This window comes from Podarcis erhardii (assembly GCF_964252035.2).
Source record: "Podarcis erhardii genome assembly, chromosome: 2".
Lineage (NCBI taxonomy): Eukaryota > Metazoa > Chordata > Lepidosauria > Squamata > Lacertidae > Podarcis > Podarcis erhardii.
Window position 1 is genome coordinate 81,711,698 of NC_138498.1, and position 16,261 is coordinate 81,727,958.

Here is a 16,261-nt window from a genome sequence, read left to right on the forward strand (position 1 = left end):
AATGTATCACATTAAAAAAAAGAATACCATACAAATAAAATAAAAAGGAAAAAAAAAAAGATTAAGGAAAAAGGAAAAACAAAACCAAGAAACACATCAAACCTTCACATAATATATCTTTCATTTGCTTGTTTCCTTGACCTCCTCCCACCTCCCTTTTTTGTATTCTAATTCAGTTAAATATTTCAGCAAATCCTTTCCCTCTTTATTTTGTCCTTATAATCTATCTTAATGTACTATAATTTTACATCCTCTTCTTTCGCCAATTAACAATCTGTTTTTGCTTTTTTTAAAATCTTATTTCTCCTTAAAATTAATATATCTATTTGAACTTAAACTCTTAAAACATTTCCACTAGGGTCATAAAAATTTCATTCTACGATTTTTCTCTCCCTCATTAAATTTTTACAAAATTTCCAAATATAAACTCCAAACAGTCCATCAACCTGGGTATTTAAAACATTTTCTTAAGAGGCAATAATTGATATTTTTATTTATAGACATATTTATGGAAATATTTTTAGCAGATTTTGCTCCCCCTCCTTGCCTGTGCCCCTGGCGGGGGCCTTCCTCACCACCCTCTAACTATGGTAGAGATTCTGAGATTTTAGTGAAACAGACTGTTGCATGCCAAGTATTTGCTGCTTTATATATTTTATTTGTGTGTTTAAATTGAAAACAACTGTCCTGCTTAGTAAACAAAATGGTACAAATTCCAGAAATGTAAATATGGACTGCATATTCCTCTAATCTCAGCACTTCATTACACGCAGGTGTCTAAAATTAAAAGCAAGCTCTTAATCCTTTTGACGAAGTGCCTTAGGATATAATCACTGTGTAATTAGCTTTTTAAGTATATGTAAAACCCCTCAAAACTCAAAAATTGATTAAGTAGCCACTAGACTTTGTACCAAACGTACCATTTCCCGTGTTTTTTTACAGGTGCATCACACTAGTTTAAAGCTAGCGATAAACTATACAGTAATTAATTGAATTTGCTGTGGTCTATCCTGCACTCTTTTAAAAGCCAAGCTAATGCTTTCACTAGAATCTGCTATCAAAAGTAATTTTTAAAAATATCTCACCACCATATGAAATGAGAGGTTTTAATTTATTTGTTTATGTTATTTTTGTGCGGCCCAATGACAAAAGGTTCTCTGAGATTTTAAAGGGTCTACTCTGAGTATGATTTGGTTGGCTGTCCCCAATATAATACAATAAAAAGACAAAAATGTAAAACTTGGCATTAGAACTTCAGGTAAGATCAGGAGCAGAACAGAGAGCAAAGAACAAAAATCAACAAAGCTAAAACAGAGTTGAAAGTGACAAGATTAAAAAAAAAAAAGCAGTGGCACCCCGTTTACAAAGATCCTTTCACTTTTAGCCACCTGCCAGTTCAGTGGGCTGAGACATTTTAATAAAGGCCTCAGGTGAAGACCTCAGGTTTGGGCAAGGAAATGTGGGCTTGCAATACATAGCTCATTTCCGTTTTTGTATGTCAAATAGAAATGGGACACGTCCATGCCCCAGTCACAGATTTGATCCTAAGGAGGGAGCTAAACACTGGAAAGTTGCCACTGCAGCCATTCACACTGTTGTGGTCACTGGCATCCATCTGTCTTAAGAGGCAATGGAGTGTGCCTCCGGGGATGAAGTCAAACCACTGCATTAGCAGCACCAGGCTCCAAGCCTAGGCAAGTGTGTATGGAGGTCCTGAGCTGCCTAGATGACAAGACGCCCCTTTTGGCCTCACTGATGTGGTCCAAAAGAAAGCAGAACATGTCGCAGCAGCTTGGCTGGAGGTGCCAGAATAATGCATACAAAGCGCCATCCAACCATCTCAGGGACTCCACTCTGGAGTGGTGTAGGGCAGGCATGGGCAAACTGGGCCCTCCAGATGTTTTGGGACTACAACTCCCATCATCCCTGACCCTGACCACTGGCTAGGGATGATGGGAGTTGTAGTCCCAAAACATCTGGAGGGCCGAGTCTGCCTATGCCTGGTGTAGGATTTACTCCTCAGCCTTTTTTTCCTCTCCCAATGAAATCACACAAGGCAGCAAAGATTTAGGATCAGAGTTTTCTTGACTGTTGGACCCACTATTGGTCTTGTCCACTCCATCTGCCAGAGCCTGTCTTTGCACGCAGGGCAAATCCCTAACTAACTGAGTGTTTGAGACCCATCAGCGACCCTCACCTGGTTTAGCAGGCCAGTCAACGCCATTCCCAGGGTGTGGCCTGAGTGCAGGGTAGGAATCAGAAGTCGACAAACTATCCCAGAAGGAGCCTGACCTGCCCCACCAGAGGTACTACTCCATCCCAAACACCCCATACACCCCACCATTCACACTAACCACATTTTTAACAAGCAATTCCACCAGAAAAAAATGAGGGCCTAAAAGGAAAAACAATGTGCAGTTCCAGGGATGGCTACTAGAAAGCAGGAATGGTTGGTGCATGGTGGAACCTAGCAGTAGGGTTCCTGCTTTGCAATCAGCAGGTCCAGATTTCATCCTTGGCATCTCTAGTTAAAAGGATCAGGCAGCAACTAATGAGAGAGACCTGTGCCTGAGACCCTGGAAAGTGGCTGCCACTCACAGCAGATAACAGATGGAAGAAAAAGTCTGACCTAGTACAAAGCAGCTAATGTGGTACTGCTGATGCCAAGATGACCCCCAAGGAGATCCCCAACAGCTTAAGAACTGTTAAGAGAGCTCCCTGTGCTATGTAGACCAGAGTCTGCAGGCTAGGGGATTTCTTGTAAAATGTTGCAGTGCATGAACACATATGTTGGTTGATGTACTTTCCTGTGCTGCAGCACAAGGCTGTGCTAGCAAAGCAGTGCCCAGGATTGGCCTATGAGTCAGAATCAGGCATCCGTCAAAGCAGAGGAGCTGAATTGAATGTACCGTAATTTATTTGCATTATCTCCTCCGACCCTCTCAGCCCGAGTGTTATTGCAACATGCATCCGCCATTTAAACTGTTCACTCTCTTCCAGCTACTAGCAGCAAAAAAAGCAGCAGTAATAAATTCAAAAACAAAGAGTGGAATATCCGACAATAAAAACAATTGCTATTATGGGGTAGCTTATAGAGCTCAGCTCCCTGCTGCTCTAAATAAATCTCCTTCCCAGAAAAATTGCAGACTGCGCCTACACTCTTTATTCAACCATATAAAACCTCCACAACAAGTAAAATGACTCCTTAAAAAACCCTAAATTAGGAGTAGACACACTGCCTTCATGGGCAGCCTTCCAGGGGCTGCAAGCCAGAGGAAATGGGGCAACCGGAGACAAAGAAGTGGGCAGGGCAAGGATGGAGACTCTGGTTTTTGGATAGCGGCTGCATTTGAGTCACACAGGTCAGCAGTTTCTACATACAAATCTCTCCATCTGGGCAAGCAGCAGGGACACATTCCTGCCAAGCAAATTCACTTCAGGATGGTGTGGAGCAGAGCCGGTGAGGAATGTGGCCTAGGAAAAGTGCTAAAGACCAGTTAATAAGGCTTGACAGGATGGAATTGGCCCAAGGTTCCCCACCAATGCCCTCAATGGAAATGAAGGCATTGCCCTACTGTTGTTATCACTCAGGGGTACTAAAGACTGGCCTGCCTCCTTAGCCAAGAATGGAAGAAGAGGCAAATGACATTAGTTTTTTAAAAATATATTGCTTTAAGTTGGGGTCATAGAATCCTAGAGTTGGAAGAGTCCATGAGGGCAGGAATCTTTTGCCCAACATGGGGCTCAAACCCATGACCCTGTCTCATGCTCCACCAACTGAGCTATCCTACATTCCCTCATAAGCAGTCTTCTGGTGGCTGGAAGCCAGAGGCAAAAAATGGTGAGAGCAACAGAGGTTTCCATACACCTCTCCGAGAGGCATTGCCAGAGTTCAAGGACACATTCCAGCCACGCAAAAGCATGAAAAATGGTTTGTGAAAGGGCATGGCCTGAGGAGAGTTCCACAGGCTGGGCAGAGATACCTGGAGGGTTGCATTCAGCCCAGGGGGCTGAGGTACTGTGTCTCTCCTTTAATTATTCTGAAGAGACAACCAGTTGGCTGGTTAGTGCTCCTGTAGGTCAGATAAGTATGGAAGAAGGAGATGACCCAAATGAATGCAGTGGCCTCAGAGAGATATCAACAAAAGTTTGCCGCCGCCCCCCAAAGAATCTATCCAACTTTGCTCTATCAGATTTTGTATTCCCTACATCATAGTAAAGCAAAAGTGAAATGCTGCACCAGATTTTGATTTCCTCCCGGGAAAGGAGAGAAGCATTGAGTGAATGGGTGCAGATTCCATCAGCACATACACCTCGAATGGACTTTGCATCCCATGAATTGGGTGTGCCCATGGCCCAGGGAAAGCAGAACCTGATGTGTTCAGACGACACTGGTGGTTACAAAAGGTAATAAGGCTGCACTTTCTGTTACTACATCCAAATCAGATTCACTGACCAGTTTGAATTACATACCCCCAATGTATACACAATCAGGACTATAGCTTCATACTGTGTTCTATGTTACATTATCCCAAATAAGACTGCATCACATAGGTGATATATATTAAGTTAAACCAGTAAATCATGACATGTAGACAAAGACTGGAGGCACAATGCCAAGAATGATCAAAAGTTTTCATTTTGAACTGTTGTTTTTTTTGTACGAAGAACAGAGGCATTTTAGCACTATCTGAATGAAGCCCATAGAGTCAAACAATGTATATGATAAAGGGCTTTGTATGAACACCAGAGAAGTCAGTCTTTTGCCGCTGTCTAGTACAGGGGTCCACAGACCTCAAGAATTGGTTCAGACCCTGATTTGGCAGTTCAGCAAACAGCCCACCTCAGTCCAAGGTACTTTGTAGACTGTTCAATGTGTTAAGGAGTTTTGGTCTTGTAAAGCTGCATAACCCAGTACCCTGGGCTACCTTACCTGCAGAAGCCTCGGTTGTCATACGCCATGTTACTACCATCATCAAATACTGGCTTATTCTTTATTTTGTTATTGTTGTTATTTCTGCCTTTAAAACCAAAGTAAGCTGCTTGCATGTTTTCCAGTTCTTCACTTCTGAGCTGGTACCATAGTTGCATATCCCTGTAAAAATGGACACAGAGGAAAGGATAAACATGGGCGGCAGCAGTGTCATTAGCCAGGCAGGTGACTGAGCTAAAAAGGTTTCAGTAGCACAGGCAAAGAGCAAAGCAAAGGAGAGTTTCAAAGGAAGGACACCCAAATATGAAGAGCACCCATGAAAAGAGACCACGTGACATCAACAGGCAGAAAATAAATAGGAAACAGTATTAAATCTGCAGGGGATACTTTCAATTTTTTATTTTTACTGCCATTCCTCTTTTTCTGCTACTGCTTTAGAAAGTATACACCCATCATGTAGACATGTATGGGACTGTGAATGAGTGACAGGGGGGTGGGGAGCTTTTCATGTTCCTTGAGTTCTTGGTAGCTTTTGACACCATCAGTCACACTATCAGGACTTCTGGAACAGCTGTGCAATTTGGACATGGGTGGTTTTATTGTGTGTATTTGCAATTGTAGCAAACAACTAATCTGGAAAATAATAATACATATTATTAAATAATATCAGGGTGGGTAAAGGTGCCATTTGGGAAGCAGGAAGTGTTTAAAATATGGTAAGAGCTTGTTACAGTTGCTCTGCCCCAGCTCCTGCCAACCTAGCAGTTCGAAAGCATACCAGTGTGAGCAGATAAATAGGTGCCGCTGTGGCGGGAAGGTAAACAGCGTTTCCATGCACAGCTCTGGTTTCCATCATGGTGTTCTGTTATGCCAGAAGCGGTTTAGTCATTCTGGCCACATGACCTGGAAAGTTGTCTGTGGACAAACACTGGCAACCCTCGGCCTGAAAGCGAGATGGGTGCCACAACTCCATAGTCGCCTTTGACTGAACTTAACCGTCCAGGGGTCCTTTACCTTTCAACTTTTAAGAGATTGTGAACTTGACAATGGCTGAGAGCAGAGCAAGCTGCCACATGCATTAACGAAGTGTCATTGCAGACAGACAGATGGGACAACTTTCACCAGAGTCCCAATAGCCACATTTTAAATTACTTTTAGAAACTTTTACTGCGGTTTTCTGCAATAAACGCAGGAAAATTGCCATCACAAGACAAACTTCTGATTTTGAAGCAAAACAGTGTTTTGTTTTGTTCTTTTTACCTTTGGCATACAAATTAAACCCACCCCCAAAAGAAGATCTTTGTGTGTGTGAGGAGACTGCTTGTAGTGGATAAGAATGGGAAGGATCCAGCAGGGTACTAAGGATCCTTAGTATCTAATCCACTAAATGCTTGCATAAAAAAGAATTTGGCATTTGGGAAAGTCCAATACAATTCTCAGGAGATGTAAGAACAAAAGACAGGTGTCAAAAACCCTTCAATTATATAATATGGAAGCACTAGTATTTCAGAAATTAAAGTATAATTGCCATTATCTGCCTTCCTGAACAGCACTTATATAAACAAGCTGTGCTGCTGTCACTGGCTGTTTCTGGCTAAAAAAAAAAAAATTGATTGGTTTCATGGCTTTCCTTCTTTGACATTAAAGCACTGACAACCCACCTGTTGCCCTCTCACCACAGGCCATATTTGCAGGACATAATACTCATTAACTTCCTCCTCATACATAATAGTTAAATCTTTAACAAAAGGGACACATCTCTCACCCCTCCATGGTTCAGTCAGGTGATAGAATTAAAAGTCTCTTCTTTTTCTTGGTAATATTTGTGAGTTCTTTGCTTCTGCCCTATCTACATTATTTAAAAATCAAGGTGTGTTTGTGGCCTTTGTACGACCCTCACAAATAGCATTGGAGATTATAAGAAGCTGGGCTACACATAACATTTGCCAGCTGGAGATGCCACTGTGTTTCCCTCCCCAGCTACAAAAATTGTATACAGAAATTACACTCCACGTCTCTTGAAGAATCTCACACCCCTCCTCTTTCCCAGGCCATACCCCTAAACTTTGGGCCCCTCCTTGGGTATTTCTGCCTGGCTAGAATGTGTTATTGAGCTCTGATAATGGCTTGGTGTGTTTGTGGCCTTTGTACGACCCTCACAAATAGCATTGGAGATTATAAGAAGCTGGGCTACACATAACATTTGCCAGCTGGAGATGCCACTGTGTTTCCCTCCCCAGCTACAAAAATTGTATACAGAAATTACACTCCACGTCTCTTGAAGAATCTCACACCCCTCCTCTTTCCCAGGCCATACCCCTAAACTTTGGGCCCCTCCTTGGGTATTTCTGCCTGGCTAGAATGTGTTATTGAGCTCTGATAATGGCTTCTCCTTGGCTGGATTAAGGATTTGAGAATAATTTGGCATATATTGCTCCACCCACTCTTTCTTCTGGTCCTGCCTACCACTTGAATGTGGCCCCCAGAAGGTTGCTTAGAAGGGACTGTGACCCTCAGGCTGTAAAATGTTTTCTGTCCCTGCTCAAGAAGTTTCTCCTGAAATTATTCCTATTATAAATTAAATTTGTTACTCACTTCATCTTGCCCAGGGCAACTCATCTGTCCCTTTTTTAAGCCAGTTCCTCAAGAAAAATTGTGTGTGTGTGTGTGTGTGTGTGTTTAGGGTTGTCATATGTCCTCTTTTTCCAGGACACATCCTCTTTTTCATGGGTAGAGTCGTCATACCGATCCATAGTTAAAAGTAGAAGTCGGCAAATATGTCCTCTTTTTTGCTCTTCAAAATATGGTAACCCTAGCAGAAACTACTGTATAAAAGGAAAGTATACATTTGTTGGTCCAGCCACTTTTGTCTCTGGCCCTGCCCACCACCTGTGTGTGGCCTCCAGAAGGGAATGAGGCCCTCCGTCTGTAAAGGGTCACCTGGCCTAGCCTAAAATTTGTTACTACAGGACTCAGCTGCTGCTACATCAGGGCTCAGAACCATTCTGTGGAAATGAAAATGGTGGTGGTTATTGCAGTAGTTTGCCACGCACTTCTCTTCACAGTGCCAGGCTGAGTACTGCTGCTCTCCAAATATATATATTAATATGTATTATATTAAAGGGAAGTCAGTGACCAGCCTCAGCTGCAGTGGGAGCCCAGCATTTGCTTCCCTAAGCCCAGTCCTAATGTCAGGCCTGCTCTGTTCCACTGACCCTGCCTATGATTTTTCAGCATGGTGTAAACATTGTTTCCAAGGCAGCAGCAGGAGAAGAATGGCTGCTGATATGGCAGGGAGTGTTGCACAGATTGGACGAGTCGTGGCTTCCTTGAGGTATGCTGCCTCTCCCTAGACACAGCAAACACTGGGGTACCATCACTAGAATCAAGCTGAGAAGCTGTCAAAATCAAACAATGCTTTAAGCACTTGTTTTGTTATCAGTTATTTCAGTTTCACAGAGCCAAAAATGATGTGCAATGCTAGCACATAACTGACTTTCTTCCCCTCAGCAAAGTACATCCCCAAATTTTCAGACCCCGTAGCATGGGAAACCAAGGGAATCTTGCACTTTGCACGTCCATACTACACCAACAACAACATTGCAGAGGGTTGGACTAGATGGCCCTTGGGTCCCTTCCAACTCTACAATTCTACAAGTACAGCAAAAGTCTCAAAGAAAATCAGCAGTAGAACAATAACATGCTGTCTCTCGTATAGTTGAGCCTTCAAGTTACCTCTCTTAAACCTTTCCCCTGAAACGACTTTCCCTGTCAAACATGACATACCTTTGAGCTCTTCTTCTCTCACTTTTCTTAACACACTTGATAAGACAGCAGGTTAAAAAAGCCATCGACATCAGCAGAATAATGGCGCAGCTCACAATGGAGGCAATGACGGCAACTTTAAATCCAAAGGTTTCGTATTTGGATACGGCTGCAATACAGCAAACACAGTCAGAGATTGACATCCGCCCTGATATCTACCTCCTTTGTATTCCTGCTAATGAACCCCTCACTTTAGCATGTGCTGACAAGTGGAGTGTTTTGGCTTCAGTTCAACCTGGGAGCATCTCAAGGCAGACTATTTAAAAGTGTCCTATTTATAAGTGAGCAATGAAATACTCACAAGTAACTTGGCACAGTAACTAATCCTGCGGAGAAGAAGAAGAACGGAAAAAGGAGAGAGAGGGAAGCACTCTGTTTATATGCACAGCTTGTGGCACAGGCCTGGCGCCAGGGACTGGCATTGTCAGGCACCCTGCCCAGAACCATGCCTCAATAAGGGTCCCGTCGCCAATTCCTGGAGTCTCCTGGTTGTGCTACTGCCCTTCTTCCTGCTGCTGAGTGTTCACCTTCCATCTCTCTAGAAGGCAGTGCTGATTGGGCCCAGAGGGAACAGCCAACCAATCAGCAACAGCGGCAAGAAGAGGAAGTTAAAGTACTCAGCGAGGAGGGCACTGATAGCATATTTTCCAATATAGCCCAACAAATTCAGAACTGACACGGCCAGGGCTGGCCTGAGGCAAAAAGGCAAGATGCCTTTCCATGAACAGAAGTTGACTGGACTGGCAACTGAATCTTACTTCGGCACTGGTGATGGGATAGCATCCCCCATACACCTGAAGCAGCTAGTCAGCATAGGCAGTTCATGACAAACATACATCTCTGCTTTCCGACAGAGCAGAAGGGACAGGTGGCTCAGGAGAAGCAGGCAGCTGCCACTGCTGTCCCACAGCACCTGCTGCCTAAAGCAGTTGCCTCATTTGGCCTAATGGGAGGGCCGGCCCTGGGCGCTGTTGTGGCACGCCAATCCAAACACAGCCTACCGGTTAGGTCTTTGCAGCCTGTTCAGTGCTAGATTGTTTCTTTATTCTTTCAGTCCTAGGAAGGGTGGTGGTGGGGACACTAGGATGTTTATGAAGCCCTTGGTCGGACACCACATAAGTGGGTCGCATGCTGTACAATCTTGAATCAATACAATGCATGCATTTGAATTTTTAAAGGAATGACATTAACAAATCTTAGAGCTACCAAAAAAATGGGTGGGGGGGAATGACGGGAGGCAAACCTTTAAAGAAGTTAATGGTTAGGACAGCTCTTTAATTCAATTGTATACTTCACCTGGCAGCTGATATTTAACGGGTTACGTTTATGGATAATAGTGTCAGGGTTCATCTTCCAAGCAAGCAAAGCTATAACGCTGCCCAGGGTCACACTTTTTCAAGTCTAAGGAGGTGCAAGAGATTTTCCGCCATCAATGCAATATTGGTAGACATACTTATGATGCTTCAGCACACCAAAGAATAGGGAGCAGGAAGGATCAAGGGACAAACAATAAGAAAAGTGATACTCCTAATATTAGAAAGGAACATCTGTATGTAACAGGGCTAGCTGTGAGGCACAGACAGGTAAGCAGCAGTCATTGTCTGCTGTGCCATCCCGCTGGCAGTTTCACATATTACATTAAGGTAGAATAATTCCTAGGGCTGTTTCTTTCTGTTAGATTGGATCTAGGTAGATATCAGGCACATGTGAATAATCTTTGGTTCTGCTATATCACCTGCTGCATCCACTAAAGTCAACACACAAAACTAGGCACCCTTGATGGTTGTACTAGGGTCAGTAGTGTCACAACGGGGGCCGGGGGCGAGTCGCCCCGGGTGCCATGTCTGGGGGGGGTGACAAGAAGGCACCCTGCGGGGGCTTGAGCAGCCATCGTGCCACCACAGCCACATGTGGAGGATCCTCTGTTCGCGGCTGCAGCTGCAAGCAGAGGATCCCAGTGCCGGCAGCAAACCACTATGTACAGCACATGTGTGGTGTCGCTATGTACTGCACATGCACATATGACGCTGTACATGCGCCCTATGTAGTGACGCCCCACCCTGGGTGTCACGACACCTTCGTTCGCCGCTGAATAGGGTGGCCCGGTGTCCTCTCTCTGAAGGGCTATCAGATGACAATCTTCTATTTGATGGGCTGTCCACTCCAGCTGTGGTTTGAAGTTCAAGAACCGTAAGAAGGGAGATCCAGGGTCATGAACATATTGGCCATCAATAGTGATATCAGACTAAGCAGCCCACAATCTACAGGTATACCAGAGTGCAAAGAAAAGGAGGAACAGAACTGAGTATAATGTGCATATTGATTTATTTGAATAAGTGGATGTCAAGACTTTAACATGGGGCTCAGATACTTAGGTAATATCTTATTAAGACACCTTCCAAAGATGGCTTTTATACTCTTTAGAGTAGCTGTTGCTGCCAGCCTCTGGCGGTGATTGGAAACACAATTAACCAGGAATGCACCACTGTGGTTCAACTTTGCAAGCAAATTTCAGATGAGTGGGCAAGCCACGCAGTCCCTTGTCATTTTAAAATTAGATGTGGATGCACTTTCAGTCTATTTAGGATTGATAGCAACTTGCTGAAATCCTATGGCTTGGCTGCAGTCTCTTTCCCCCCAGTTGGACCATTACCACTGATGTAATAAATAAGAAAAAGCACAGAGTGAAAAGGGGCTAATATTACTGCCATTTAAGGCCCATTGTCAATGTGACAGCCTCTTCTTTCTGCTATCTACCGGCAGTAGCCTAATTGCGCTTTACAGAACTATCCATATTTTTAGGAGATGAATCAATTTTCCCCCAAAAGCCTAGCATTAAATTAAAGAGAGCGAGCGAGAGCTATTCACAGACAAGTTATATAAAAAATCAGCCTGATTGGTCAGACCTGCAGTTTTCTGAGAAAGGGTACAGAACATGTCTCACAGTTGCAAAAATGAAACAAGTACAAGCGTAAGCATTTATATCCCTCATAAAGCTCTCCACAAGCCTTTCTTTGATGGTAGCTGGTGGTATCAGAATGTGACTCAAGTATTCTTGCACATGGTAGTACCATATGTTTCCATCTATAAGACGCCCCCTATTTTGGGGGCTTCAAAATTTAGAAAATAGGGGGGATTGAGCTTTTGGGGAGGATTATTTGGGGGGGATGTTGAAAATGGCTCACCTGCCAGAATGCAGCACACAACTACTCGCGTCCCTTACAATTGCTGCTTATGATCTCGGGCTCGCACTTCGTTCTGACGGGTGTGCGATTTTTGGCATCTGCCCCCCCTCCCAACAACCAAGTGGCCAATCACCGCTTAAAAACTTTGGCTTGCGCTTTGTTCCAGTGGGTGAGCGATTTTCAGCATTGGCCGCTTGATTGTTGTGGGGGGGAATCCCGAAAATCGCTCACCCACCAGAACGCAGCACGCAACCGCTTGCTTCGCAGTTGCCTGATCGCTGTCATTAGCTCTTCTGCTTGCCGCTGCGGCAGCCAATAAACAGCTGCCTTTGTTGCAGCAAGCGGGAGCGTGATTGGTGGCCGCTGGCAGCGATCAGGGAGCTGATAGGTGGTTTCTGCAACGCAAGCGGCAATTGTAAGTGACGCGAGTGGTTGTGTTCTGCGTTCTGGCAGGTGAGTGATTTTCGGCATCCCCCCCCCCCAGCTATCAAGCAGCCAATCGCTTACAATCTCAGGTTCGTGCCAAAAAACCATTCGCACGTCCCCCCTCAGCACTACCCGTGTATAAGATGAGCCTAAATTTTGAACCTCATTTTGGGGTCAAAAAAGCTCGTCTTATACACGGAAAAATACAGTAACAATCATTCATTATCTCCCTACACATCCATCATCAGCTTTGCCAGTGTTATGGATCAAGTCAGAAAAGATAAGGTAAAAGAATTGTCCGATCAGTTGAGGGAAAATACTTACGTTTACAAGAGGGAATGTCTGCTGTCCACTGTGTGCTGTTTCCTTTCCAAATGCATGTGACAACACCTTGTCCAATCAGCTGGTGTTCTGCAGAACACTGGAATGTTATTACTGTGCCAACGGTGGTACCATTGCCATGGATTATCTGTGATGTGCCAAGGTGAGGTGGGAATATTCGGCTGCATTGTCCTAATAAAAGGAGAGAGTAAATAGCTGCTATGCTTTTATCGGCGTGTACCTTCAGCAGACCTGAAACATCTTTGGCATTAGCCCATTCCCGTATTACCATCAGATTAAAATGGCCATTAATATCTGGTGCAGAACAGTGAAGACACATATGTACACTATAATCCCAAAATTCCTGCGTTCAGATCAACTCAATAGCACGTACATATAAACACAAACACTGGGTGAGGCTAGCCTCTCAGCCTCAGTTTCCCATTTGCAATAGGGAGATAATGTGCTGCCCTACATTACAGAGTTGGCAATAAAGATTACTCAGATGATGCATAGAACTGCTTTACATGCTTGAAATGTGCTCTATAAATGCTAAGTAGTAGCATTAGAATATCAGAGATGAGGGAGAAGATTTACTAGCTCTCGATCTCAGCTACGAAAAGCAAACAAGCTAACTGGATTGTAAGTGCATAGCTGTCAGACTCTGACAATCTCAAAAAGATAAATGGTGGTCCCTCTCTTCTTCAGCAAGAAGCCTGGTCCCTATCTCATGCTGAAAACAAAGCTAGGTACATTAAGTCAAGGATTTCCATATCTAAATTAAAGCTTTATTCTTAGAAGCATGTTCAGACACAAAGCAATTTATAAACACTTCACATTGTTGTATATATGTTAAGGCTAAAAAGTATACTGACATGCTTTTCATTGACTAATTAAATAAACAACCAAACAATACAGGCGCTAAAAGCATCTAGTCTTAAACATACCGCTACAGGATGATTATGGCAGCAATCCTATGCACGGTTTCCTGGGAATAATCATGTGCATACAGGGATATGTTTTTGAGAAAACGTGCATAGGATTATGCTGTAATTCAGTTTAATTGAATGCAGTGCTTGGTATAAATACTAAATTGTATAACCACGACATTTATTTCAAAGGTTTTAGCAGTATTGCGGCATTTTCTTCTATTCTGGGATTCACTTGAATAGCGATCTCTTTCATTCTGTACATATTAGGCCCGTTTTTATGAAGACTAGGGTGCTCAAGTCTCCAGCTGCAACAGCAGCATCTTCATCAGCAGCAAAATAAAAATGAAAGACTGGTACAGGAAAACCATTAGGAGTGTTAGACAATTACATCCAACTCATTTCCCAGTTTAAAATAAGTCGTGATCTTCTCGTTCCGTTTAATTAGAGGACACTTATCAGTAAAATTGATCACAGCAGTGCAGTGCATTCAAAGATACCATTAGAAGCGTTCTGCTCCCATGAACAGTTTTACACCAAGACTGCCAGCCAGCCCCAAAAGAGCAGCCACCGCAACAATCCACCCCTTACTCTATGTCCTTGGCGTCACTAGTAAGTACACTGTTGGCAGCAGTCACGGCCATTACTTCAGCTGGAGAAACCCAGGATGGAATTTATCACTATATCAAATCTCCCAGGACAGCTGTTTACTATACTACTGAAAGAAGAAGAAGAAAAGGCAGTTATAGAGGGTGGCTACAACAAATGGGATCAACCAGTTTATGAAAGGAAATCTTATGAATTTTGATGGAACTTGATCCTATGTTCAATTTAAGCCACATTATATAATATATATTGGGGGACACACAGGTGTACATATAATGTGAGGTCCCACAAGAGTTGTAGGGTTGTATCTGTATAGGTTTCTTCAAGATGAAGAAGTCCACAGCCTAAGGAGGAGTCTCCAATCACAGGTGGAGTGGTGTCAGTGAGGACAGTGGTGACAAGAGATATGATCTCTGATGAAAGAAGCAAGATCAGCCATCACATAGCAATCCAAAAATTCAAAAAGGGGAGCAAAGTGTGAGTCTAATACAGGCTGGAAAGGAAGAGGAATTAAGAGTATTCTTCTAGGTCAGATCCTCAGAAGCTGTTCAGACTGAAGAACTGAGAAACATCATGGATGTCAAGAATAAGACCTGCTGGCTCCAAACCAACAAAAGCTTCATAAATCGGCCACACACATTCCCTTTCGTTAGCCTATATCTGACAGGAGTGGGGCAGGGGCCACTCAGGGTGGCCAGTTCTGAAGAGAACCTCACTCTCTGCACTCTCATTTTCTGTAATGTGAATGCACAACCAGGCTGAGTAGGACAAAGTACTATGTGGATTGGTCCTAACAAAGAAAGATTTATTGATTTGAGGAATGGGGAATAAACAAAGGGGAAAGAGGGAAATCAGATGGGTAGACAAAAAGAAATTAAAAGATTCCAACTGTTCTTCCTAGGGCTGATTACTGTGCAGAAAATCTTGAATAGTACTGATTTAGATAAATGTAGACACACACTCATCACAACATATTAAAATGACTTATCAAATGGCAAATTAATGTCCGGAAAATGATGTCCATGAGGTGGCTTGCTTGATTTTTTATCTGTTGTCATTTACCTGCAGTCGTATTTGTAGAGTAATTAAAAAGTATTGAGCTTGTAGGCTTTTCTTCCTGATTCGTGTATTTTCAAACGTTACCTTCTCCTGATCCCTTCAAAGAGTGCTTAGGACTAGTCAGTCGATGGCCCATTAAGCTATGTGTCCTTTGCCTGACAGGCCCTTCCTGCCCTAATAGTATTATGTCATTACTACTTGTATGTGTGGACTAGATTAAAAGGGGAGCCAATTTGTCACGAAGGGTGTGTCTTCGAAGATTTAATACCTGTGTTGTAAAGAGCATCTCAACATTTAAACGTCTGTCTGAAAGGTGTTCCAGTGACTTAGCTCTCTGATCTAGAGACAGCTTAGAATCTTCCTTGATCAGACTCAGTGTTTCTTCTCTTGGGCTGAGTTGGATTCAGACACTCCTATGAAGGTGCCCATGTGTCCTACTTTACAGAGGGCAATGCTCTCTTTGAGGGACTTCTCTCTGAAGGCTTGTCTAGTCCAGGTCCAACTGAAAGATAAAGGACCCTAAGATGAGAGAGTAGGGAAGGACCTTGAAGTCGCCCATCAATATCTCCGTCTTCTTTGCCATGGTGAAATGTATTGTATTTCTGCTAATTGTCAATAACCACTTCTAAATTTGCATAGATACATACATTGCTTTTTTTCTTAAAAAATATTTAGGGGTGCTCTCATTTTGACTCAAGAAAATACCGTTTTGTACTTCAAATCGGGGGAAATAAATACAGTAAATTACACAGCTGACAGCTCACAGTAACTTCCACATTAGCATGAGGTTGTGTGCACTAACATCTTTCTGATTCCTCTGCTTGTGTCTGAGACTCAGGAAACACCAGGCAAGGAAATGAAGCTGCCATCGGAGGTGGAAACTACGAAACTGACCAATCACCATGCTAGATTCCATCTCCTACTTCACACACTAAACGCCCGCTTCCGTCTGAGACTCAGGAAACACCATGACAGGA

General features: G+C 43.4%; 1 protein-coding gene across 1 annotated transcript in view; it reads right to left on the bottom strand.

Annotated features, from left to right (window-relative positions):
- Window positions 1–16,261, bottom strand: part of SUSD3 (sushi domain containing 3) — a 52,244-nt gene that overhangs the window by 10,480 nt on the left and 25,503 nt on the right. Inside the window, exons 2-4 of the mRNA XM_081848907.1 lie at window positions 12,694–12,882; window positions 8,720–8,867; window positions 4,934–5,095 (exon numbers count right to left, since the gene is read on the bottom strand). Coding sequence (XP_081705033.1) covers window positions 4,934–5,095; window positions 8,720–8,867; window positions 12,694–12,882 — 499 coding nt within the window. The remainder of the gene's footprint in view (window positions 1–4,933; window positions 5,096–8,719; window positions 8,868–12,693; window positions 12,883–16,261) is intronic.